General features: G+C 58.7%; 1 protein-coding gene across 1 annotated transcript; it reads left to right on the top strand.

The window, feature by feature from the left end:
• The first annotated feature begins 3,783 nt into the window (after positions 1 to 3,783).
• Positions 3,784 to 22,220, top strand: slc3a2b (solute carrier family 3 member 2b). The gene is made up of 9 exons (XM_072489280.1): positions 3,784 to 3,851; positions 6,570 to 6,743; positions 7,685 to 7,785; positions 8,738 to 8,818; positions 12,548 to 12,612; positions 12,715 to 12,910; positions 15,194 to 15,331; positions 16,083 to 16,193; positions 21,072 to 22,220. The coding sequence occupies exons 2-9, from the start codon at positions 6,584 to 6,586 to the stop codon at positions 21,408 to 21,410; spliced, it is 1,191 nt and encodes a 396-aa protein (XP_072345381.1). The 5' UTR covers positions 3,784 to 3,851; positions 6,570 to 6,583; the 3' UTR covers positions 21,411 to 22,220.
• Positions 22,221 to 25,078: the final 2,858 nt, after the last annotated feature.

The following is a 25,078-nucleotide window of genomic DNA, read 5'->3' as shown; positions in this document are numbered from 1 at the left end:
GTCCCAGTGCCAGGGACCCGGGTTAACACTGCTGTCTCACAGTGCCAGGGACCCGGGTTAACACTGCTGTCCCAGTGCCAGGGACCCAGGTTAACACTGCTGTCTCACAGTGCCAGGGACCCGGGTTAACACTGCTGTCTCACAGTGCCAGGGACCTGGGTTAACACTGCTGTCTCACAGTGCCAGGGACCCGGGTTAGCACTGCTATCTCACAGAGCCAGGGACACCGGTTAACACTGCTGTCTCACAGTGCCAGGGGCCCGGGTTAGCACTGCTATCTCACAGAGCCAGGGATATGGGTTAACACTGCTGTCTCACAGTGCCAGGGACCCGGGTTAGCACTGCTGTCTCACAGTGCCAGGGACGCGGGTTAACACTGCTGTCTCACAGTGCCAGGGACCCGGGTTAACACTGCTGCCTCACAGTGCCAGGGACCCGGGTTAACAATGCTGTCTCACAGTGCCAGGGACCCGGGTTAACACTGCTGTCTCACAGAGCCAGGGACCCGGGTTAACACTGCTGTCTCACAGTGCCAGGGACCCGGGTTAACACTGCTGTCTCACAGTGCCAGGGACCCGGGTTAACACTGCTGTCTCACAGAGCCAGGGAACCGGTTAACACTGCTGTCTCAGTGCCAGGGACCCGGGTTAACACTGCTGCCTCACAGTGCCAGGGACCCGGATTAACACTGCTGTCTCACAGTGCCAGGGACCCGGGTTAACACTGCTGCCTCACAGAGCCAGGGACCCGGGTTAACACTGCTGCCTCACAGTGCCAGGGACCCGGGTTAACACTGCTGCCTCACAGTGCCAGGGACCCGGATTAACACTGCTGTCTCACAGTGCCAGGGACCCGGGTTAACACTGCTGCCTCACAGTGCCAGGGACCCGGGTTAACACTGCTGCCTCACAGTGCCAGGGACCCGGATTAACACTGCTGTCTCACAGCGCCAGGGACCCGGGTTAACACTGCTGTCTCACAGTGCCAGGGACCCGGGTTAACACTGCTGTCTCACAGTGCCAGGGACCCGGGTTAACACTGCTGTCTCACAGTTCCAGGAGCCGGGTTAGCACTCCTGCCTCACAGCGCCAGGGACCCGGGTTAACACTGCTGTCTCACAGCGCCAGGGACCTGGGTTAACACTGCTGTCTCACAGTTCCAGGAGCCGGGTTAGCACTGCTGTCTCACAGTGCCAGGGACCCGGGTTAACAATGCTGCCTCACTGTGCCAGGGACCCGGATTAACACTGCTGTCTCACAGTTCCAGGAGCCGGGTTAGCACTCCTGCCTCACAGCGCCAGGGACCCGGGTTCAATTCCAGCTCTAGGTGACTGTGTGTGTGTGGAGTTTGCTCCAGTTTCATCTCAATCCAGAGATGTGAAAATTAGGTGGGTTGGCCACGATCAATTGCCCTTTAGTGTCCAAAGATGTGCAGGTTAGGTGGGGTTACAGGGATAGGGCAGGGGAGGGTATCTGGATAGGGTGCTCTTTCAGAGGGTCAGTGCAGTTCGATGGGCCGAATGACCGCCTTCTGCCTGTTGCGATTCTATGAATTATCTTCAGTCAGCTTCTTGCTATTTACTGTATTAAAAAAAAATCCTAACCTGAAACAACTCTTCGGCTCCCCCCTCAAATGTCCCCTGCCATTACCAGCTTCTGTACAAGAATGAAGACCGTCACCTCCCCTCCCAGGGCACATTCATTTCAGTCAGAGCCCTCTGCTTTCTGAATGCTGCAAGTGCCACCTTAAGTGATGCAATAGCAGAGAGAGGGGGGGAGGTGGGCAGTGTTTAAAAAGGCGAAGGAAGGAGGGTGGAGTTTGTCAGACAGGAGAGAGAGAGCGCGCTGGAGTGTGTGGCGGTGTTACGGTGCTGTGTTAGAGAGCAGTGTTACAGTCAGGCGGTGCAGGGTTGCTGAATTGCAGAACAGTGTTAGAGTGAGGGAGAGGGGCGGTGGTGTAGTATTGCTGAATTGAGGAGGGTGGTGTGTTACTGTGTTATACAGCAGTGTTAGAGTCAGGGTTACATTACTGTGTTAGGGTGAGAGAGAGGGAGTGAGTGTGAGGGAGAGAGAGAGGGAGTGAGTGTGAGGGAGAGAGAGAGGGAGTGAGTGTGAGGGAGAGAGAGAGAGGGAGTGAGTGTGAGGGAGAGGGAGTGAGTGTGAGGGAGAGAGAGAGGGAGTGAGTGTGAGGGAGAGAGAGAGGGAGTGAGTGTGAGGGAGAGAGAGAGGGAGTGAGTGTGAGGGAGAGGGAGTGAGTGTGAGGGAGAGGGAGAGGGAGTGAGTGTGAGGGAGAGAGAGTATCAGAGGGAGTGATAGTGTGTCAGAGGGGGAGGGAGTGAGGGGGAGTGAGTGTCTGACGTACTGTGAGGGGGAGGTAGTGAGTGATTGAGGAAGTGTGTGAGGGAGTGTCTGAGTGAGTGTGAGGTAGTGAGTGAGGCAAGTGAGGGGGTAGTGAGTGAGGGATAGTGTGGGGTAAGTGAGTGAGTGAGAGAGGCAGTGAGCAGTGAGGTAGTGAGGGAGGGATAGTGAGGGAGGTGGAGGCAGTGCGGGGGAGTGAGTGAGGGAGTGAGCAGTGAGGGAGCGAGGCGGGCGGGCGGTAGTGAGTGAGATAGTGAGTGAGTGAGCAGTGAGGTAGTGAGGGGGAGGCAGTGCGGGGGAGTGAGTGAGGGAGTGAGCAGTGAGGGAGCGAGGCGGGCGGGCGGTAGTGAGTGAGATAGTGAGTGAGTGAGCAGTGAGGTAGTGAGGGGGAGGCAGTGAGCAGTGAGGCGGGCGGTAGTGAGTGACGTAGTGAGGGAGCAGTGGGCAGTGAGTGAGGCGATGAGCGGGCCGGCGGGGATGAGCGGGCCTGGGCCTACCAGCGGGCCTGGGCCTGCCAGCGGGCCTACCAGCGGGCCTGGGCCTGCCAGCGGGCCTACCAGCGGGCCGGCGGACGCGGAGCGGGGGCCGGACGCCGAGCTGGAGGATGTGGAGCTGGAGAAGGTGCCGCTGGGCCCGGCGCCGGGGGACCGGAACGGGCTGAAGCCGGCGGGCCGGGCGGCGGGCGCGGGCGGCCTGTCCAAGGACGAGCTGCTGGGCGGCGGGCGGGCCGGGCTGGCGGCGGGCCCGCTGGGGCGCTGCTGCTGCTCTTCTGGCTGGCCTGGCTCGCCATGCTGGCCGGGGCCGTGGCCATCATCCTGCAGGCCCCGCGCTGCCGCGCCCTGCCCGCCGCCGCCTGGTGGACGCGCGGCGCGCGCCTACCAGCTGCACAGCCCCGCCTTCCAGGACTCGGATGGAGACGGAGCCGGAGACCTGGCAGGTGCGGGGGGCGGGGCTCGCGGGGGGGCGGGGCCGGGGCTCGCGGGGGGGAGGGGGCGGGGCTCGCGGGGGGGCGGGGCCGCCTACCAGCTGCACAGCCCCGCCTTCCAGGACTCGGATGGAGACGGAGCCGGAGACCTGGCAGGTGCGGGGCGGGGCCGGGCCCGGGGGCGGGGCCGGGGCTCGCGGGGGGGGGCGGGGCCGGGGCTCGCGGGGGGGGCGGGGCCGGGGGCGCGGCTCGCGGGGGGCGGGGCCGGGCCCGGGGGGCGGGGCCGGGGGCGGGGCCGGGGCTCGCGGGGGGCCGGGGGCGGGGCTCGCGGGGGGCGGGGCCGCCTACCAGCTGCACAGCCCCGCCTTCCAGGACTCGGATGGAGACGGAGCCGGAGACCTGGCAGGTGCGGGGCGGGGCCGGGGGGGGGCGGGGCTCGCGGGGGGCCCGGGGGGGGGCGGGGCTCGCGGGGGGGCCGGGGGCGGGGCTCGCGGGGGGCGGGGCCGCCTACCAGCTGCACAGCCCCGCCTTCCAGGACTCGGATGGAGACGGAGCCGGAGACCTGGCAGGTGCGGGGCGGGGCCGGGGGGGGCGGGGGCTCGCGGCGGGGCCGGGGGCGGGGCTCGCGGGGGGCGGGGCTCGCGGGGGGGGCGGGTCCGGGGGGGCGGGGCGGGGTCCGGGGGGGGCGGGGCCGGGGGGGGCGGGGCCGGGGCTCGCGGGGGGCGGGGCTCGCGGGGGGGGCGGGGCCGGGGGGGCGGGGCCGGGTCCGGGGGGGCGGGGGCCGCCTACCAGCTGCACAGCCCCGCCTTCCAGGACTCGGATGGAGACGGAGCCGGAGACCTGGCAGGTGGCGGGGGCGGGGCTCGCGGGGGGCGGGGGCCCGGGTTCGGGGGGGCGGGGCGGGGTCCGGGCGGGGGGTGGGGCCCAGGGGGGGAGCGTACCGGGGGCGGCGGCTTTTCTCCGATTGCATTATGCTGGGCGCCCCGCCCCTTTTCACCCAGACCCCGCCCCTTTTCACCCAGACCCCGCCCCTTTTCACCCAGACCCCGCCCCTTTTCACCCAGACCCCGCCCCCTTTTCACCCAGGGCCCGCCCCTTTTCACACGGGCCCCGCCCCTTTTCACACGGGCCCCGCCCCTTTTCACACGGGCCCCGCCCCTTTTCACACGGCCCCGCCCCTTTTCACACGGCCCCGCCCCTTTTCACACGGCCCCGCCCCTTTTCACACGGCCCCGCCCCTTTTCACACGGCCCCGCCCCTTTTCACACGGGCCCCGCCCCTTTTCACACGGGCCCCGCCCCTTTTCACACGGGCCCCGCCCCTTTTCACACGGGCCCCGCCCCTTTTCACACGGGCCCCGCCCCTTTTCACACGGGCCCGCCCCTTTTCACACAGGCCCCGCCCCTTTTCACACAGGCCCCGCCCCTTTTCACACAGCCCCGCCCCTTTTCACACAGCCCCGCCCCTTTTCACACAGCCCCGCCCCTTTTCACACAGCCCCGCCCCTTTTCACACAGCCCCGCCCCTTTTCACACCGCCCCGCCCCTTTTCACACCGCCCCCGCCCCTTTTCACACCGCCCCGCCCCTTTTCACACCGCCCCGCCCCTTTTCACACCGCCCCGCCCCTTTTCACACCGCCCCGCCCCTTTTCACACCGCCCCCGCCCCCTTTTCACACCCGCCCCGCCCCTTTTCACACCGCCCCTTTTCACCACCGCCCCTTTTCACACCGCCCCGCCCCTTTTCACACCGCCCCGCCCCTTTTCACACCGCCCGCCCCTTTTCACACCGCCCCCGCCCCTTTTCACACCGCTCCCGCCCCTTTTCACACCGCCCCGCCCCTTTTCACACCGCCCCGCCCCTTTTCACACCGCCCCGCCCCTTTTCACACAGGCCCCGCCCCTTTTCACCACAGGCCCCGCCCCTTTTCACACAGGCCCTCACCCCTTTTCACACAGCCCTCACCCTTTTCACACACGCCCTCACCCCTTTTCACACACGCCCTCGCCCCTTTTCACACACGCCCCGCCCCTTTTCACACACGCCCCCGCCCCTTTTCACACACGCCCCTCGCCCGCCCCATTCACACAGACCCCACCCCCTTTCACTGAGACCCCGCCCCCCTGGCTGATCACACAATCCCCACCGTGACCACGAGACCATTCAGCCCATCGAGGCTGCCTCACCCTGAAACAGCCCTCCCCCCCGTAACCCGCTCCCCGTAACCCCCACCCTCTCCCCGTAACCCCCACCCTCTCCCCGTAACCCCCACCCTCTCCCCGTAACCCTCCCCGTAACCCTCCCCGTAACCCCCAACCCCCTCCCCGTAACCCCCCAACCCCCTCCCCGTAACCCCCAACCCCCTCCCCGTAACCCCAACCCCCTCCCCGTAACCCCCAACCCCCTCCCCGTAACCCCCAACCCCCTCCCCGTAACCCCCAACCCCCCTCCCCGTAACCCCCAACCCCCTCCCCGTAACCCCCAACCCCCTCCCCGTAACCCCCAACCCCCTCCCCGTAACCCCCACCCGCTCCCCGTAACCCCCACCCTCTCCCCATAACCCCACCCTCTCCCCGCAACCCCCACCCTCTCCCCATAACACCACCCTCTCCCCGCAACCCCCAACCCTCTCCCCTCTCCCTGTAACCCCCAACCCCCTCCCCGTAACCCCCAACCCCCTCCCCGTAACCCCCAACCCCCTCCCCGTAACCCCCAACCCCCTCCCCGTAACCCCCAACCCCCTCCCCGTAACCCCCAACCCCCTCCCCGTAACCCCCAACCCCCCTCCCCGTAACCCCCAACCCCCTCCCCGTAACCCCCACCCTCTCCCCGTAACCCCCACCCGCTCCCCGTAACCCCCATAACCCCCACCCCCTCCCCGTAACCCCACCCCAAGGGTCAATTGATCGTGGCCAATCCACCTAACCCGCACATCTTTGGACTTGTGGGAGGAAACCGGAGCACCCGGAGGAAACCCACGCAGACACGGGGAGAACGTGCAGACTCCGCACAGACAGTGACCCAGCGGGGAATCGAACCCGGGACCCTGGAGCTGTGAAGCAACAGTGCTAACCACTGTGCTACCGTGCCGCCCTTATAGTACATACTGTTTATAGGGTGCATACTATATGTATAGTGTATACTACAGTGGTAGATGTGGTGTATACTGTCGTGTATTCAATGTGCCTATACATTATGGGGGGGGATTTAAATTCAATTGATTAAATGTAATCTGCAATTTAAAAAGGTGCTATGAACAGTGGAAACTGAGACTGTGTTGTCTGTAGGAGTGGTGGAGAGAATGGAGGAAATTTCTATGCTGAAGATGAAGAGTATTATTATCGGCCCACTGCACAGGACTGCTCCAGACAACATCAGAGAGACCAGGCTGACCGAAATCGACAGCAAACTGGGCAACCTGGAGCAGATGGAGAAACTGCTGGAGGCAGCCAGGCGGAAAGGTAATCTGGGTGGGGGGGTCTGCTGGTGGAACCAAGCATCCCACTCTGGGCATAGTGTGGGCTAGGGTCTGGCAGATGGAATTCAATGTTGCCAAGTGTGAGGCTATCCATTTTGGGAGGAATAACGGCAGAATGGATTATTATTTAAACGGTAAGATGTTAAAACACGCTGCTGTGCAGAGGGACCTGGGTGTGCTGGTGCACGAGTCGCAAAAAGTTGGTGTGCAGGTGCAGCAGGTGATTTCGAAGGCGAATCGGGTTTTGTCTTTCGTTGCTAGAGGGATGGAGTTCAAGACTAAGGGAGGTTATGCTGCAATTGTATAGGGTGTTAGTGAGGCCACACCTGGAGTATTGTGTTCAGTTTTGGTCTCCTTACCTGAGAAAGGACATATTGGCACTGGAGGGATTGCAGAGGAGATTCACTAGGTTGATCCCAGAGTTGAGGGAATTAGATTATGACGAGAGGTTGAGTAGACTGGGACTGTACTCATTGGAGTTTAGAAGGATGCGGGGGGATCTTACAGAAACAGAAAAGATTATGAAGGGAATAGACAGGATAGATGCGGGCAGGTTGTTTCCACTGGCGGGTGAAAGCAGAACTAGGGGCCATAGCCTCAAAATAAGGGGAAGTAGATTTAGGACTGAGTTTAGGAGGAACTTCTTCACCCAAAGGGTTGTGAATCTATGGAATTCCTTGCCCAGTGAAGCAGTAGAGGCTCCTTCTTTAAATGTTGTTAAGATAAAGATAGTTTTTTGAAGAATAAAGGGATTAAGGGTTATGGTGTTCGGGCCGGAAAGTGGAGCTGAGTCCACAAAAGATCAGCCGTGATCTCACTGAATGGCGGAGCAGGCTCGAGGGGCCAGATGGCCGACTCCTGCTCCTAGTTCTGATGTGTCTCCTGCCGCTTCTCCAAGCTCAGTCTCATTTTGTATCCAACCAGGTATCAAGGTGATTCTGGATCTAACTCCTAATTACAGAGGAAGGCAGGAGTGGTTTGGGATTAACTTCAACGGGACTGATGGCAGCCAGGACTCGTTGCAGGTACGTGCCACTCGCTGTGCGCCGCAACAAGCCAGACCATGTCCCGCCCGAGTCGCCCATTTCAATGTCCAGGGGGTCATCTCCTGTCCCTCACCATGGTTCGTCCTGCAGGAGGGAATTACCTGCTATTCAGTGACACCCCACCTCCACTGACTGGGAAAGGTATGTGTGGAGTGTACCATAGAACTCCCAGAGTGCAGAAGGAGGCCATTCGGCCCATCAAGCCTGCACCAACCCTCTGAATGAGCATCCTCCCTAGGCCCACTCTCCCACCCCATCCATGTGACCCCGCCTAACCTACACATCTTTGGACACGAAGGGCAATTGACCACGGCCAAGCCACCAAACCTGCACGTCTTTGGACTGTGGGAGGAAACCGGAGCGCCCGGAGGAAACCCACGCACACACTGGGAGGACGTGCAGACTCCGCACAGACAGTGACCCAAGCCGGAATCGAACCTGGGACCCTGGCGCTGTGAGGCAGCAGAGCCAACCACTGCGCCACCCCACGGGCTGGATCAGACGAAGACTCTGTGGTTGAATAGTCTTCAACGTGGCACGTGAAGGGTGAGGGTGACAGACTAGAAATCGGCCTGTCGTGTTTGTCTGAATTGAGGACGGTGATTTGGTTATTTGAGGGTGGAGGATATGGAAAAAACCCAATAGAAACACCTACTGGCCAGAGACCGCTACTACGGCGTGACACCTACTGGCCCGAGCCCGCTACTACAGTGTGACACCTACTGGCCAGGGCCCGCTACTACAGTGTGACCGTTTACATTCAGGATTTCCATTGTAAACAAATGCAGAAAAATACTGGACAATCTGGCTGACAGCGTCTCTGTGGAGAGAGAAGGGAACTAACGTTTCAAATCTCGATCACTCTTTGTCAGATGGCGGGGGGGGGGGGAGAAAACACAAAATGAAAATAATCGGACTGTGTTTTTGACAGGAGAAAGACGCGTTTCGATATTGGCTTCAAAAAGGTTTGGATGGGCTGCGTCTGCGGGGAATTGAGCAAGTTGTGAATTCTGTGAGTATCAGTCATTCTTGCCTTTGACTCCGCATCCACCCCACCCTGCCCCCGATCACCCCCCCCCCCCCCCCCCCCCCACACACACACACACACACCGTCACCTTCCATTGTGAGCGAGTCACTGTCTCTGGGGTGGAGTGGAGAGGGGGAGCTGTGCTGGCCTCGCCTGAGACGGAACGTCAGAATGTGGGGGGGGGGGGGGGGCGGCAGGCAGTGACAGCCTGGCCACGAGGTTTGCTAGTGTCACACGGGAGTGTTTAAACTAGTATGGCAGGGGGGTGGGCACGGGAGCAATAGGTCAGAAGGTGAGAGCATTGAGGGAGAACTAGGGAATAGGGACAGTGTGGCTCTGAGGCAGAGCAGACGGGGAGAAGTTGCTGAACACAGCGGGTCTGGTGGCCTGAAGTGCATATGTTTTAATGCAAGGAGCATTACGGGTAAGGCAGATGAACTTAGAGCTTGGATTAGTACTTGGAACTATGATGCTGTTGCCATTACAGAGACCTGGTTACGAGAAGGACAGGATTGACAGCTAAACGTTCCAGGATTTAGATGTTTCAGGCGGGATAGAGGGGGATGTAAAAGGGGAGGTGGAGTTGCGCTACTGGTTAGGGAGAATATCACAGCTGTACTGCGGGAGGACACCTCAGAGGGCAGTGAGGCTATATGGGTAGAGATCAGGAATAAGAAGGGTGCAGTCACAATGTTGGGGGTTTACTACAGGCCTCCCAACAGCCAGCGGGAGATAGAGGAGCAGATAGGTAGACAGATTTTGGAAAAGAGTAAAAACAACAGGGTTGTGGTGATGGGAGACTTCAACTTCCCCAATATTGACTGGGACTCACTTAGTGCCAGGGGCTTAGACGGGCAGAGTTTGTAAGGGAGCATCCAGGAGGGCTTCTTAAAACAATATGTAGACGGTCCAACTAGGGAAGGGGCGGTACTGGACCTGGTATTGGGGAATGAACCCGGCCAGGTGGTAGAAGTTTCAGTAGGGCGGCATTTCGGGAACAGTGACCACAATTCAGTAAGTTTTAAAGTGCTGGTGGACAAGGATAAGAGTGGTCCGAGGATGAATGTGCTAAATTGGGGGAAGGCTAATTATAACAATATTAGGCGGGAACTGAAGAACCTAGATTGGGGGCGGATGTTTGAGGGCAAATCAACATCTGACATGTGGGAGGCTTTCAAGTGTCAGTTGAAAGGAATTCAGGACCGGCATATTCATGTGAGGAAGAAGGATAAATGTGGCAAATTTCGGGAACCTTGGATAACGAGAGATATTGTAGGCCTCGTCAAAAAGAAAAAGGAGGCATTTGTCAGGGCTAGAAGGCTGTGAACAGACGAAGCCTGTTTGGAATATAAGGAAAGTAGGAAGGAACTTGAGCAAGGAGTCAGGAGGGCTGGAAGGGGTCACGAAAAGCCATTGGCAAATAGGGTTAAGGAAAATCCCAAGGCTTTTTACACGTACATAAAAAGCAAGAGGGTAGCCAGGGAAAGGGTTGGCCCACTGAAGAATAGGCAAGGGAATCTATGTGTGGAGCCAGAGGAAATGGGCGAGGTACTAAATGAATACTTTGCATCAGTATTCACCGAAGAGAAGGAATTGGTAGATGTTGAGTCTGGAGAAGGGGGTGTAGATAGCCTGGGTCCCATTGAGATCCAAAAAGACGAGGTGTTGGGCGTCTTGAAAAATATTAAGGTAGATAAGTCCCCAGGGCCTGATGGGATCTACCCCAGAATACCGAAGGAGGCTGGAGAGGAAATTGCTGAGGCCTTGACAGAAATCTTTGGATCCTCACTGTCTTCAGGGGATGTCCCGGAGGACTGGAGAATAGCCAATGTTGTTCCTCTGTTTAAGAAGGGTAGCAAGGATAATCCAGGGAACTACAGGCCGGTGAGCCTTACGTCAGTGGTAGGGAAATTACTGGAGAGAATTCTTCGAGACAGGATCTACTCCCATTTGGAAGCAAATGGACATATTAGTGAGAGGCAGCACGGTTTTGTGAAGGGAAGGTCGTGTCTCACTAACTTGATAGAGTTTTTCGAGGAGGTCACAAAGATGATTGATGCAGGTAGGGCAGTGGATGTTGTCTATATGGACTTCAGTAAGGCCTTTGACAAGGTCCCTCATGGTAGACTGGTACAAAAAGTGAAGTCACACGGGATCAGGGGTGAGCTGGCAAGGTGGATACAGAACTGGCTAGGTCATAGAAGGCAGAGAGTAGCAATGGAAGGATGCTTTTCTAATTGGAGGGCTGTGACCAGTGGTGTTCCACAGGGATCAGTGCTGGGTCCTTTGCTGTTATAAATGATTTGGAGGAAAATGTAACTGGTCTGATTAGTACGTTTGCAGACGACACAAAGGTTGGTGGAATTGCGGATAGCGATGAGGACTGTCAGAGGATACAGCAGGATTTAGATCGTTTGGAGACTTGGGCAGAGAGATGGAGTTTAATCTGGACAAATGTGAGGTAATGCATTTTGGAAGGTCTAATGCAGGTAGGGAATATACAGTGAATGGTAGAATCCTCAAGAGTATTGAAAGTCAAAGAGATCTAGGAGTACAGGTCCACAAGCCACTGAAAGGGGCAACACAGGTGGAGAAGGTAGTCAAGAAGGCATACGGCATGCTTGTCTTCATTGGCCGGGGCATTGAGTATAAGAATTGGCAAGTCAAGTCATGTTGCAGCTGTATAGAACCTTAGTTAGGCCACACTTGGAGTATAGTGTTCAATTCTGGTCGCCACACTATCAGAAGGATGTGGAGGCTTTAGAGAGGGTGCAGAAGAGATTTACCAGGATGTTGCCTGGTATGGAGGGCACTAGCTATGAGGAGCGATTGAATAAACTCGGTTTGTTCTCACTGGAACGAAGGAGGTTGAGGGGTGACCTGATAGAGGACTACAAAATTATGAGGGGCATAGACAGAGTGGATAGTCAGAGGCTTTTCCCCAGGGTAGAGGGGTCAATTACTAGGGGACATAGGTTTAAGATGCGAGGGGCAAGGTTTAGAGGAGATGTACGAGGCAAGTTTTTTTTACACAGAGGGTAGTGGGTGCCTGGAACTCGCTGCCGGAGGAGGTGGTGGAAGCAGGGACGATAGTGACATTTAAGGGGCATCTTGACAAATACATGAATAGGATGGGAATAGAAGGATACGGACCCAGGAAGTGTAGAAGATTGTAGTTTAGTCGGGCAGCATGGTCGGCGCGGGCTTGGAGGGCCGAAGGGCCTGTTCCTGTGCTGTACTTTTCTTTGTTTTGTAGCGGTATTGCCCCTGGACTAGCGATCCAGGGACCCAGGGGAATGCTCTGGGGTCCCAGATGATGGAATCTGAATTCAATAAAAATCTGGAATTAAAAGTCGAGCGATGACCATGGAACCATTGTCGATTGTCATAAAAACCCATCTGGTTCACTAATGCCCTTCAGGGAAGGAAATCTGCCGTCCTTACCCGGTCTGGCCTACACGTGACTCCAGACCCACAGCAATGTGGTTGACATTTAAATGCCCCCTCATGGGCAATTAGGGATGGGCAGTAAAGACTGGCACAGCCAGCGATGCCCATGCCCCATAAAAGGAGTAAAGAGAAATGACCGCTCTTTCCCCTCCCTTCCCCCTTCCATTCCTGGGTGCCCACCGCCCAATGCTCTGACTGGCAATCGCCTCCTTGGCTCGCAATGTGACACTGAATGACAGACTGACTGTTTTAATCATTGGCAGGCACCCAGCAGGGTGGAGGAGTGGCAGAACCTCACCAAGAACTTCTCTGTGGATGAGAAACCGCGGTAAGCAAAACAGCAGCAGAGCTCTGATCTAAACACTCTCTGCAAAATCATCCTGAATGTGAATATTCATTTGGCCTTTTCCCGCCCACCCTACCCTATCAGGGCCCTCATCTTGGCTGCGGTGACGAGTAACAGCGAGGAAATCCTGCAGCTGCTGAACCAATCAGACACGGACATTCTCTTCAGTTACTACCTCCGGGAAACCCTCGTCCCGTCCGAGCCTCTCCGAGCAGACAACGTCCGGCAAAGTGTCGAGAAATACATCGCGAACTGTGGCAAAACCTGGCCCAGCTGGGCGGTATGTAACCCCCCCACCACTCTCCTTTCTCCCCCTACCCCACCCCTCCCCCCACGCCTCCACCTCCTTCCTGTGTAAACAGGAGGCACACTGGCGATCAACAAGACGTGGGAGCAGAATTAGGCCACTCGGCCCATCGAGTCTGCTCCCCCATTCAATCACGGCTGATATTTTTCTCATCCCCATTCTCCTGCCTTCTCCCCATAACCCCTGATCCCCTCATTAACCAAGAACCTATCTATCTCTGTCTTAAAGACACTCAGTGATTTGGCCTCCACAGCCTTCTGTGGCAAAGAGTTCCACAGATTCACCGCCCTCTGGCTGAAGAAATTCCTCCTCATCTCTGTTTTAAAGGATCGTCCCTTTAGCCTGAGATGGTGTCCTCTGCTTCTGGTATCTCCGACAAGTTTCTCCTAAGGGGCTGGTTTAGCACAGGGCTAAATAGCTGGCTTTGAAAGCAGACCAAGGCAGGCCAGCAGCACGGTTCAATTCCCGTACCAGCCTCCCCGAACAGGCGCCGGAATGTGGCGACTAGGGGCTTTTCACAGTAACTTCATTTAAGCCTACTTGTGACAAGCGATTTTCATTTCAAGTGGAAACACTCTCTCCACGTCCACTCTATCCAGGCCTCGCAATATCCTGTGAGTTTCAATAAGATCCCCCCTCATCCTTCTAAACTCCGAGTACAGACCCAGTCCTCAAACGTTCCTCATACGACAAGTTCTTCATTCCAGGGATCATTCTTGTGAACCTCCTCTGGACCCTTTCCAAGGCCCCAGCGCATCCTTCCTTAGATACGGGGCCCAAAACTGCTCACAATACTCCGAATGGGGTCTGACCAGAGCCTTATACAGCCTCAGAAGTACATCCCTGGTCTTGTATTCTAGCCCTCTCGACATGAATGCTAACATTGCATTTACCTTCCTAACTGCCGACTGAACCTGCACGTTAACCTTGAGAGAATCGTGAACAAGGATTCCCAAGTCCCTTCGTGCGTCAGATTTCTGAAGCATTTCCCCATTTAGAAAATAGTCTGTGCCTCGATTCCTCCTTCCAAAGTGCAGAACCTCACACTTTTCCACATTGTATTCCATCTGCCACTTCTTTGCCCACTCTCCTAGCCTGTCCAAATCCTTCTGTAGCCCGCCTGCTTCCTCAATACTACCCGTCCCTCTGCATATCTTTGCATCACCTGCAAACGTAGCAACAGAGCCTTCGGTTCCTTCTTCCAGATCATGGATATTGTGAAAAGTTGTGGTCCCAGCACAGACCCCTGAGGCACACCACTAGTCACCAGCTGCCACCCTGAAAAAGATCCCTTTATCCCACTCTCTGCCTTCTGCCAGTCAGCCAATCCTCTATTCTTGCCAGTATCTTACCCCTAACACCATGGGCTCTTATCTTATTTCGCAGCCTCCTGTACGGCACCTTGTCAAAGGCCTTCTGGAAATCCAAATAGATCACGTCCACTTGTTCTCCCTTGTCGAACTTCCTTGTTACCTCCTCAAAGAACTCTAACCGATTTGTCAGACACGACCTCCCTTTGACGAAGCCGTGCTGACTCAGTCCTATTTTTACCACGCACTACCAAGTACTTCGCGATCTCATCATTAATAACAGACTCGAAAATCTTACCAATGACTGAAGCCAGGCCAGCCAGCCTATGATTTCCCGTCTTCTGCACAGGGGTGTTACATGAGCCATTTCCCAATCCTCTGGGACCGTCCCTTCCTCCAGTGATTCCTGAAAGATCACCATCAAAGCCTCCACAATCTCCTCCGCTATCTGTTAGAACCCTGGGGTGTAGTCCATCCGGTCCAGGTGACTTATCCACCTTCAGACCTTTCAGCTTCCCCAGAACCTTCTCCTTAGTGATGGCCACTGCACTCGCCTCTGCCCCCTGGTGTGAACGATGGTTAGCGGTTGTTTCAGGGATGAGGGTGGCTGCGGCAAGGTGTGAAAACCTTCAGCCCCCCCCTCGCCCGATCTCCCATTCCAGCCAGGTGTCTTAAACTTAGAAATCTCCTTGTCCAGGGGCAGCACAGTGGTTAGCACTGCTGCCTCACGGCGCCGAGGTTCCAGATTCGATCCCGGCCCCGGGTCACTGTCCGTGCGGCGTCCGCACGTCCTCCCCGTGTCTGCGCGGGTTTCCTCCGGGTGCTCCGGTTTCGGCACCAGTCTGGACTTGCTGACCAAGAGTGGGCCGTGGCTGAGGTGCGTGAGGGGAGGGGGGTGAATTCAGCGAGGACGGCAGTCACTGACTCCGATTCATTGTGTGTGTAGATTGGTGGCTATGAGGTGGGTCACGTGGCTTCATCGCTGGAACAGTACCTGCACGGCCTGGTGCACGTGATGCTCTTCACGCTGCCCGGAACTCCCTTCATTTATTATGGAGATGAGATTGGACTGGAGGACACCCAGGTACGGGCACGCGCTCGTGGGCACGCCTGCAGGGTCTGGCGGGGGGGGGAACTTGCTGAGCTCTGCAGCTAAAACCGGAGAACTTTGGGCAGAGGAAGTGAAACCGAGACAACGGCGGTCACTGCACTGACTCACGGGTCCGAGCCCGATCTGACCTTGCAGCGAGGGAGGGGCCGAGGGGGAGGGGCCGGCGCGGGGGGGGGGAGGTGGCCAGGGGAGGGGCGGGGGGGGAGGGGAGGGGGAGGGGGGAGGGGAGGGGGAGGGGAGGTGGCCTGGGGCGGAGGGGTCAGGGATGGCGCAGGGGAATGGGGAGGGGAGGTGGGAGGGGAGGGGTGGCGCAGGGGGATGGGGAGGGGAGGGGGAGGGGTGGCGGGAGGGGGTGGGGCAGTGGGAGGGGGAGGGGCAGTGGCCTGGGGCGGAGGGGTCAGGGATGGCGCAGGGGAATGGGGAGGGGAGGGGGAGGGGTGGCGCAGGGGGATGGGAGGGGGAGGGGTGGCGGGAGGGGGTGGGGCAGTGGGAGGGGGAGGGGCGGTGGCCTGGGGCAGAGGGGTCAGGGGCGTGGGGGGGGGTGGGATGGGAACACCCGGGTTCTCCCCGGTGTCCTGGGGCCAATATTTCTCCCCCAGCCAACATCACCAGAAATAGCTGGTCTGGGTCGTCACCACGTTGCTGGGTGTGATTCGGAGGGACGATGCCCTCCTTGTATTCGGGTTCCAGCAGTTCTAACTTGTGTCTCCTGTTCTGTCTGCAGCCATTTCAAGATAAAACGCCGTGGATGTTGTGGAACACTTCGGCAAATGGAGGCTTCACATCAAACGCCAGCTTCAGTAACTTTGTTCCACCTTTAAACCGCACAGTGCAGGTCAGGATCTCCGCCCCTCAGCCCCTGCCTCACCGGGGTCCGGGTCCCACACTGACCCTCACCGGGGTCCGGGTCCCACACTGACCCTCACCGGGGTCCGAGTCCCACACTGACCCTCACCGGGGTCCGAGTCCCACACTGACCCTCACCGGGGTCCGGGTCCCACACTGACCCTCACCGGGGTCCGGGTCCCACACTGACCCTCACCGGGGTCCGAGTCCCACACTGACCCTCACCGGGGTCCGAGTCCCACACTGACCCTCACCGGGGTCCGGGTCCCACACTGACCCTCACCGGGGTCCGAGTCCCACACTGACCCTCACCGGGGTCCGGGTCCCACACTGACCCTCACCGGGGTCCGAGTCCCACACTGACCCTCACCGGGGTCCGGGTCCCACACTGACCCTCACCGGGGTCCGAGTCCCACACTGACCCTCACCGGGGTCCGGGTCCACACTGACCTCACGGGTCCGAGTCCACACTGACCCTCACCGGGGTCCGAGTCCCACACTGACCCTCACCGGGGTCCGAGTCCCACACTGACCCTCACCGGGGTCCGAGTCCCACACTGACCCTCACCGGGGTCCGAGTCCCACACTGACCCTCACCGGGGTCCGGGTCCCACACTGACCCTCACCGGGGTCCGAGCCCCTCACTGACCCTCACCGGGGTCGGAGACTCACACTGACCCTCACCGGGGTCCGAGTCCCACACTGACCCTCACCGGGGTCCGAGTCCCCACACTGACCCTCACCGGGGTCCGAGACCACACTGACCCTCACCGGGGTCGGAGTCCCACACTGACCCTCACCGGGGTCGGAGTCCCACACTGACCCTCACCGGGGTCCCACGCACACTGACCCTCACCGGGGTCCGAGTCCCACACTGACCCTCAACCGGGGTCCGGGTCCCACACTGACCCTCACCGGGGTCCGGGTCCCACACTGACCCTCACCGGGGTCCGGGTCCCACACTGACCCTCACCGGGGTCCGAGTCCCACACTGACCCTCACCGGGGTTCGGGTCCCACACTGACCCTCACCGGGGTCCGAGTCCCACACTGACCCTCACCGGGGTCCGAGTCCCACACTGACCCTCACCGGGGTCCGGGTCCCACACTGACCCTCACCGGGGTCCGAGTCCCACACTGACCCTCACCGGGGTCCGAGTCCCACACTGACCCTCACCGGGGTCCCACGCACACTGACCCTCACCGGGGTCCGAGTCCCACACTGACCCTCACCGGGGTCCGGGTCCCACACTGACCCTCACCGGGGTCCGAGTCCCACACTGACCCTCACCGGGGGTCCGGGTCCACACTGACCCTCACCGGGGTCCGAGTCCCACACTGACCCTCACCGGGGTCCGAGTCCCACACTGACCCTCACCGGGGTCCGAGTCCCACACTGACCCTCACCGGGGTCCGAGTCCCACACTGACCCTCACCGGGGTCCGAGTCCCACACTGACCCTCACCGGGGTCCGAGTCCCACACTGACCCTCACCGGGGTCCGGGTCCCACACTGACCCTCACCGGGGTCCGGGTCCCACACTGACCCTCACCGGGGTCCGGGTCCCACACTGACCCTCACCGGGGTCCGAGTCCCACACTGACCCTCACCGGGGTCCGAGTCCCACACTGACCCTCACCGGGGTCCGGGTCCCACACTGACCCTCACCGGGGTCCGAGTCCCACACTGACCCTCACCGGGGTCCGAGTCCCACACTGACCCTCACCGGGGTCCGGGTCCCACACTGACCCTCACCGGGGTCCGGGTCCCACACTGACCCTCACCGGGGTCCGGGTCCCACACTGACCCTCACCGGGGTCCGAGTCCCACACTGACCCTCACCGGGGTCCGAGTCCCACACTGACCCTCACCGGGGTCCGAGTCCCACACTGACCCTCACCGGGGTCCGGGTCCCACACTGACCCTCACCGGGGTCCGGGTCCCACACTGACCCTCACCGAGGTCGGAGACTCACACTGACCCTCACCGGGGTCCGAGCCCCACACTGACCCTCACTGGGGTCCGAGTCCCACACTGACCCTCACCGGGGTCGGAGACCCACACTGACCCTCACCGGGGTCCGAGTCCCACACTGACCCTCACCGGGGTCCGAGTCCCACACTGACCCTCACCGGGGTCCGGGTCCCACACTGACCCTCACCGGGGTCCGAGTCCCACACTGACCCTCACCGGGGTCCGGGTCCCACACTGACCCTCACCGGGGTCCGAGTCCCACACTGACCCTCACCGGGGTCCGGGTCCCACACTGACCCTCACCGGGGTCCGGGTCCCACACTGACCCTCACCGGGGTCCGAGTCCCACACTGACCCTCACCGGGGTCCGAGTCCCACACTGACCCTCACCGGGGTCCGGGTCCCACACTGACCCTCACCGGGGTCCGGGTCCCACACTGACCCTCACCGGGGTCCGAGTCCCACACTGACCCTCACCGGGGTCCGAGTCCCACACTGACCCTCACCGGGGTCCGAGTCCCACACTGACCCTCACCGGGGTCCGAGTCCCACACTGACCCTCACCGGGGTCCGGGTCCCACACTGACCCTCACCGGGGTCCGAGTCCCTCACTGACCCTCACCGGGGTCCGAGTCCCACACTGACCCTCACCGGGGTCCGAGTCCCACACTGACCCTCACCGGGGTCCGGGTCCCACACTGACCCTCACCGGGGTCCGGGTCCCACACTGACCCTCACCGGGGTCCGGGTCCCACACTGACCCTCACCGGGGTCCGGGTCCCACACTGACCCTCACCGGGGTCCGGGTCCCACACTGACCCTCACCGGGGTCCCACGCACACTGACCCTCACCGGGGTCCGAGTCCCACACTGACCCTCACTGGGGTCCGAGTCCCACACTGACCCTCACCGGGGTCCCACGCACACTGACCCTCACCGGGGTCCGGGTCCCACACTGACCCTCACCGGGGTCCGAGTCCCACACTGACCCTCACCGGGGTCCGAGTCCCACACTGACCCTCACCGGGGTCCGGGTCCCACACTGACCCTCACCGGGGTCCGAGTCCCACACTGACCCTCACCGGGGTCCCACGCACACTGACCCTCACCGGGGTCCGAGTCCCACACTGACCCTCACCGGGGTACGGGTCCCACACACACTGACTCTCACTGGGGTACGGGTCCCACACACACTGACTCTCACTGGGGTACGGGTCCCACACACACTGACTCTCACTGGGGTACGGGCCCCACACACACTGACTCTCACTGGGGAACGGGTCCCACACACACTGACTCTCACTGGTGTACGGGTCCCACACACACTGACTCTCACTGGGGTACGGGTCCCACACACACTGACTCTCACTGGGGTACGGGTCCCACACACACTGACTCTCACTGGGGTACGGGTCCCACACACACTGACTCTCACTGGGGTACGGGTCCCACACACACTGACTCTCACTGGGGTACGGGTCCCACACACACTGACTCTCACTGGGGTACGGGTCCCACACACACTGACTCTCACTGGGGTACGGGTCCCACACACACTGACTCTCACTGGGGTACGGGTCCCACACACACTGACTCTCACTGGGGTACGGGTCGCACACACACTGACTCTCACTGGGGTACGGGTCCCACACACACACTGACTCTCACTGGGATACGGGTCCCACACACACTGACTCTCACTGGGGTACGGGTCCCACACACACTGTCTCTCACTGGGGTACGGGTCCCACACACACTGACTCTCACTGGAGTACGGGTCCCACACACACTGACTCTCACTGGGGTACGGGTCCCACACACACTGACTCTCACTGGGGTACGGGTCCCACACACACTGACTCTCACTGGGGTACGGGACCCACACACACTGACTCTCACTGGGGTACGGGTCCCACACACACTGACTCTCACTGGGGTACGGGTCCCACACACACTGACTCTCACTGGGGTACGGGTCGCACACACACTGACTCTCACTGGGGTACGGGTCCCACACACACTGACTCTCACTGGGGTACGGGTCCCACACACACTGACTCTCACTGGGGTACGGGTCCCACACACACTGACTCTCACTGGGGTACGGGTCCCACACACACTGACACTCACTGGGGTACGGGTCCCACACACACTGACTCTCACTGGGGTACGGGTCCCACACACACTGACTCTCACTGGGGTACGGGTCCCACACACACTGACACTCACTGGGGTACGGGTCCCACACACACTGACTCTCACTGGGGTACGGGTCCCACACACACTGACTCTCACTGGGGTACGGGTCCCACACACACTGACTCTCACTGGGGTACGGGTCCCACACACACTGACTCTCACTGGGGTACGGGTCCCACACACACTGACTCTCACTGGGGTACGGGACCCACACACACTGACTCTCACTGGGGTACGGGTCCCACACACACTGACTCTCACTGGGGTACGGGTCCCACACACACTGACTCTCACTGGGGTACGGGTCCCACACACACTGACTCTCACTGGGGTACGGGTCCCACACACACTGACTCTCACTGGGGTACGGGTCCCACACACACTGACTCTCACTGGGGTACGGGTCCCACACACACTGACTCTCACTGGGGTACGGGTCCCACACACACTGACTCTCACTGGGGTACGGGTCCCACACACACTGACTCTCACTGGGGTACGGGTCCCACACACACTGACTCTCACTGGGGTACGGGTCCCCACACACACTGTCTCTGCCGTAGGGTTTGGGAAAGTTTGCCTTGATTAATTTGGCTCCTTATGTCGAACAGATGAACCGTCTGAATTGGGTGATGGTTGGAATGTGTTGCGAAAGGCGATTGTGTTGACTCTGGGTTTTTTTTCACTCTGTACAGGGTCAGATGTCCGCTCCGTCACCTTTATCTCTCATAAAGAAGCTCAGTTTGCTGAAAATGAAAGAACGCTCGTTACTATTTGGCGAGTTTGAGTCTGTACACAGCTCGCCGACGGTGTACGTCTATTCACGAATCTGGGACCAAAGTGACCGATTCCTCGTCCTACTCAACTTTGGGAAGCAGTCGGGTGAAATCTCGCTGGTGGGCGGCAGTCTGCCGACCGAGGCCTCCGTGGAGCTGAGTTCGGACGGTCAGAGGCCGGAGGGGACGGTCAGTTTGTCCAATCTCCAGCTAGCTGGAGGGGAGGGGTTACTATTGAAATTCCCCTTTGTCGCTTGAGGTGTTGGGGCCTCTCCCCAGGCCCCTTCACACTCCCAACGTGTAAGAAGGTCACCTAAAGATGTTCTGGGGGGTGTTTAATCATCCGCTCATTAACTTTCGCATTCTGTCGTACGTTGGGTTAACACGACTGTTTTTTACACTCTGTAATCATTGTCTTTCTCGTCTGACATGCACCGTGAGAGGTGGAGCTACCCGTTCCGATGCTTCCCTGTTTCTCCGGGAGAATCTGATTGCCGGGGAGAAGTAGGAAAAGCGGGTAAAGGCTGCTTTGGGTTTATCGAGTCCACTCTGGGAGTTGGAGACACCCTCGGTGAGGGAGGGGCGGGGTGCTGAGGTCTGAGCGAGGGGTTTTCGCAGCCTCCAATGTGCCAGGCCTTTGCTGAGGAAAGGGCGTGTTGATCTGACACAGAGCCCCCCCCCCCCCAGTGACCGTTATAAGCGGGCACTGTGGGCGGCTACCTGGTGACCAGTCCCGAAATGCTGGTCAGCAGTCCGGGAAGTCGGGCTGATTGGAGGAAGTGTCCAAGGTGCCGTGTTGCTGACACTGCCTTGCGAAGCTCAGCACATTGAAGATCGCCAAGCGATACAGTTCCCTTTGTGCGAGTGTGTGTGTCTGACGAAGAACCAGATTTTGATGCCGGCAGTCTTGAGCAGCGTAGGGTTTCCACCCTCGCCGAGTTATCTATCGCTGTTAACGAAATGTTGGGTTTGGTGGGTTCTCTGCATGGTATTTTTTTAACCAGATTGAAATTTTCATATTGCATTTTCTCATCCATCTGAATAAACAAGAACATTTAGAAAGAAAAACTGATCCAGGACGTTTTTGTTTTGCCATGTATTCCCTCTTGCTGGACAGCCAGGAATGGGAGCAGCACATTGTCAAAAAGCAAAGGCCACATTTGACAGCAAATCCATTATCGGCATGTTTATTTCCTTGCGGAGTCTGGGTGTTTCAAATGTCCATTTGGGTTGTGTCTCCGACATTATTTCTCCCCGTGTCTGCGTGGGTCTCACCCCCACAACCCAAAGATGTTCAGGGTGAGATCCTGGCATGGATAGAGGATTAGCTGACTGGCAAAAGGCAGAGAGTGGGGGTAAAGGGGTCTTTTTCAGGATGGCAGCTGGTGACTAGTGGTGTGCCTCAGGGGTCTTTGCTGGGACCACAACTTTTCACAATATCTCTGCCCTAAATGGTCTACCCCGAGTCCTCAGACTGTGCCCCCCCCTGGTCCTGGACACCCTCAGCGTCAGGAACATCCTTCCTGCATCTACCCTGGCTAGCCCTGATGTGGAGATGTCAGCGCTGGACTGGGGTGGGCACAGTAAGAAGTCTCCGAGCCTTCTGGGGCAATTCATTCGCCAGCAGCCACCTCACTCCGTCCGGGACATCACTGATGTCAGTCTAAGCCAACACAGACTTCGGAATGAAAGGTGCAAGCACCAGGTTAAAGTCCAACAGGTTTGTATGAAATCACAAGCTTTCGGAGCGCTGCTCCTCAGTGAAGTGGGGACAGCATACATAGGAGAGGCACAATTGCAAGATAACGGGTGGCACAGCGGTTAGCACTGCTGCCTCACAGCGCCGAGGACCCGGGTTCGATCCCGGCTCTGGGTCACTGTCCGTGTGGAGTTTTCACATTCTCCCCGTGTTTGTGTGGGTCTCACCCCCACAACCCAAAGATGTGCAGGGGAGGTGGATTGGCCGCGCTAAATTGCCCTTAATTGGAAAGAAAAATGAATTGGGCACTCTGAATTTATCAAAATACCCCCCAAAAAACAATGGTTGGAATGTGAGTCTTTACAGGTAAACAGGTCTTTAGAGGGACAGACCGTGTGAGTGGAGAGAGGGATAATCCCAGGTAATCGAGGTGTGAATTGTATCAAGCCAGGACAGTTGGTAGGATTTCGCAGGCCAGATGGTGGGGGATGAATGTAATGCGACATGAATCCCAGGTCCCGGTTGAGGCCGCACTCATGTGTGCGGAACTTGGCTATAAGTTTCTGCTCGGCGATTCTGCGTTGCCGCGGGTCCTGAAGGCCGCCTTGGAGAACGCTTACCCGGAGATCAGAGGCTGAATGCCCTTGACTGCTGAAGTGTTCCCCGACTGGAAGGGAGCATTCCTGCCTGGTGATTGTTGCGCGATGTCCGTTCATTCGTTGTCGCAGCGTCTGCATGGTCTCGCCAATGTACCACGCTTCGGGACATCCTTTCCTGCAGCGTATGAGGTAGACAACGTTGGCCGAGTCGCACGAGTATGTACCGCGTACCTGGTGGGTGGTGTTCTCATGGGGGCTGATTCCCGGGATGGAGGGGGGTGGATATACCGGGCTGATTCCCGGGATGGAGGGGGGTGGATATACCGGGCTGATTCCCGGGATGGAGGGGGGTGGATATACCGGGCTGATTCCCGGGATGGAGGTGGATTCCTGAGATGGGGGGGGGGGGGGGGGGGGGGAGTCCCGGAATGGGGGGATGATCCATGCTGATTCCCGGGATGCGGGGATGATCCGGGCTAATTCCCGGGACGGGGGGGGGGGGGGGGATTCCCGGGATGGGGGGATTATCCGGCCTGATTCCCGGGATGGGGGGGATTCCCGGTGTAATGACCTCCAATTGGCATTATTGGTTGGCCAATTGGAGTATGAGCTCCCTCAATGATAGCTCATTGAGGGGCCCCATATCAGCACCTGTGTAGGCTTTGTGAGGCAGTCTTAATGAGCCCGGCCAGGTGGTAGATGTTTCAGTAGGGGAGCATTTCGGTAACAGTGACCACAATTCAGTAAGTTTTAAAGTACTGGTGGACAAGGATAAGAGTGGTCCGAGGATGAATGTGCTAAATTGGGGGAAGGCTAATTATAACAATATTAGGCGGGAACTGAAGAGCATAGATTGGGGGCGGATGTTTGAGGGCAAATCAACATCTGACATGTGGGAGGCTTTCAAGTGTCAGTTGATAGGAATACAGGACAGGCATGTTCCTGTGAGGAAGAAAGACAAATACGGCAATTTTCGGGAACCTTGGATGACGAATGATATTGTAGGCCTCGTCAAAAAGAAAAAGGAGGCATTTGTCAGGGCTAAAAGGCTGGGAACAGACGAAGCCTGTGTGGCATATAAGGAAAGTAGGAAGGAACTTAAGCAGGGAGTCAGGAGGGCTAGAAGGGGTCATGAAAAGTCATTGGCAAATAGGGTTAAGGAAAATCCCAAGGCTTTTTACACTTACATAAAAAGCAAGAGGGTAGCCAGGGAAAGGGTTGGCCCACTGAAGGATAGGCAAGGGAATCTATGTGTGGAGCCAGAGGAAATGGGCGAGGTACTAAATGAATACTTTGCATCAGTATTCACCAAAGAGAAGGAATTGGTAGATGTTGAGTCTGGAGAAGGGGGTGTAGATAGCCTGGGTCACATTGTGATCCAAAAAGACGAGGTGTTGGGTGTCTTAAAAAATATTAAGGTAGATAAGTCCCCAGGGCCGGATGGGATCTACCCCAGAATACTGAAGGAGGCTGGAGAGGAAATTGCTGAGGCCTTGACAGAAATCTTTGGATCCTCGCTGTCTTCAGGGGATGTCCTGGAGGACTGGAGAATAGCCAATGTTGTTCCTCTGTTTAAGAAGGGTGGCAGGGATAATCCCGGGAACTACAGGCCGGTGAGCCTTACTTCA

This window comes from Scyliorhinus torazame, chromosome 24 (assembly GCF_047496885.1).
Source record: "Scyliorhinus torazame isolate Kashiwa2021f chromosome 24, sScyTor2.1, whole genome shotgun sequence".
In the NCBI taxonomy this organism is placed as follows: Eukaryota; Metazoa; Chordata; class Chondrichthyes; order Carcharhiniformes; family Scyliorhinidae; genus Scyliorhinus; species Scyliorhinus torazame.
Note: the sequence above shows the minus strand (reverse complement) of the source record. Positions and strands in the feature narration are given on the sequence as shown.

What these genes read in the sequence shown, in the direction of transcription:
- slc3a2b (XM_072489280.1), top strand. Translation starts at nt 6,584, where the DNA reads ATGGAGGAAATTTCTATGCTGAAGATGAAGAGTATTATTATCGGCCCA. An exon ending in TCTGTGGATGAGAAACCGCG is followed by an intron (nt 12,613 to 12,714) that starts GTAAGCAAAACA and finishes CTACCCTATCAG; the next exon opens with GGCCCTCATCTTGGCTGCGG. An exon ending in CTTTAAACCGCACAGTGCAG is followed by an intron (nt 16,194 to 21,071) that starts GTCAGGATCTCC and finishes CACTCTGTACAG; the next exon opens with GGTCAGATGTCCGCTCCGTC.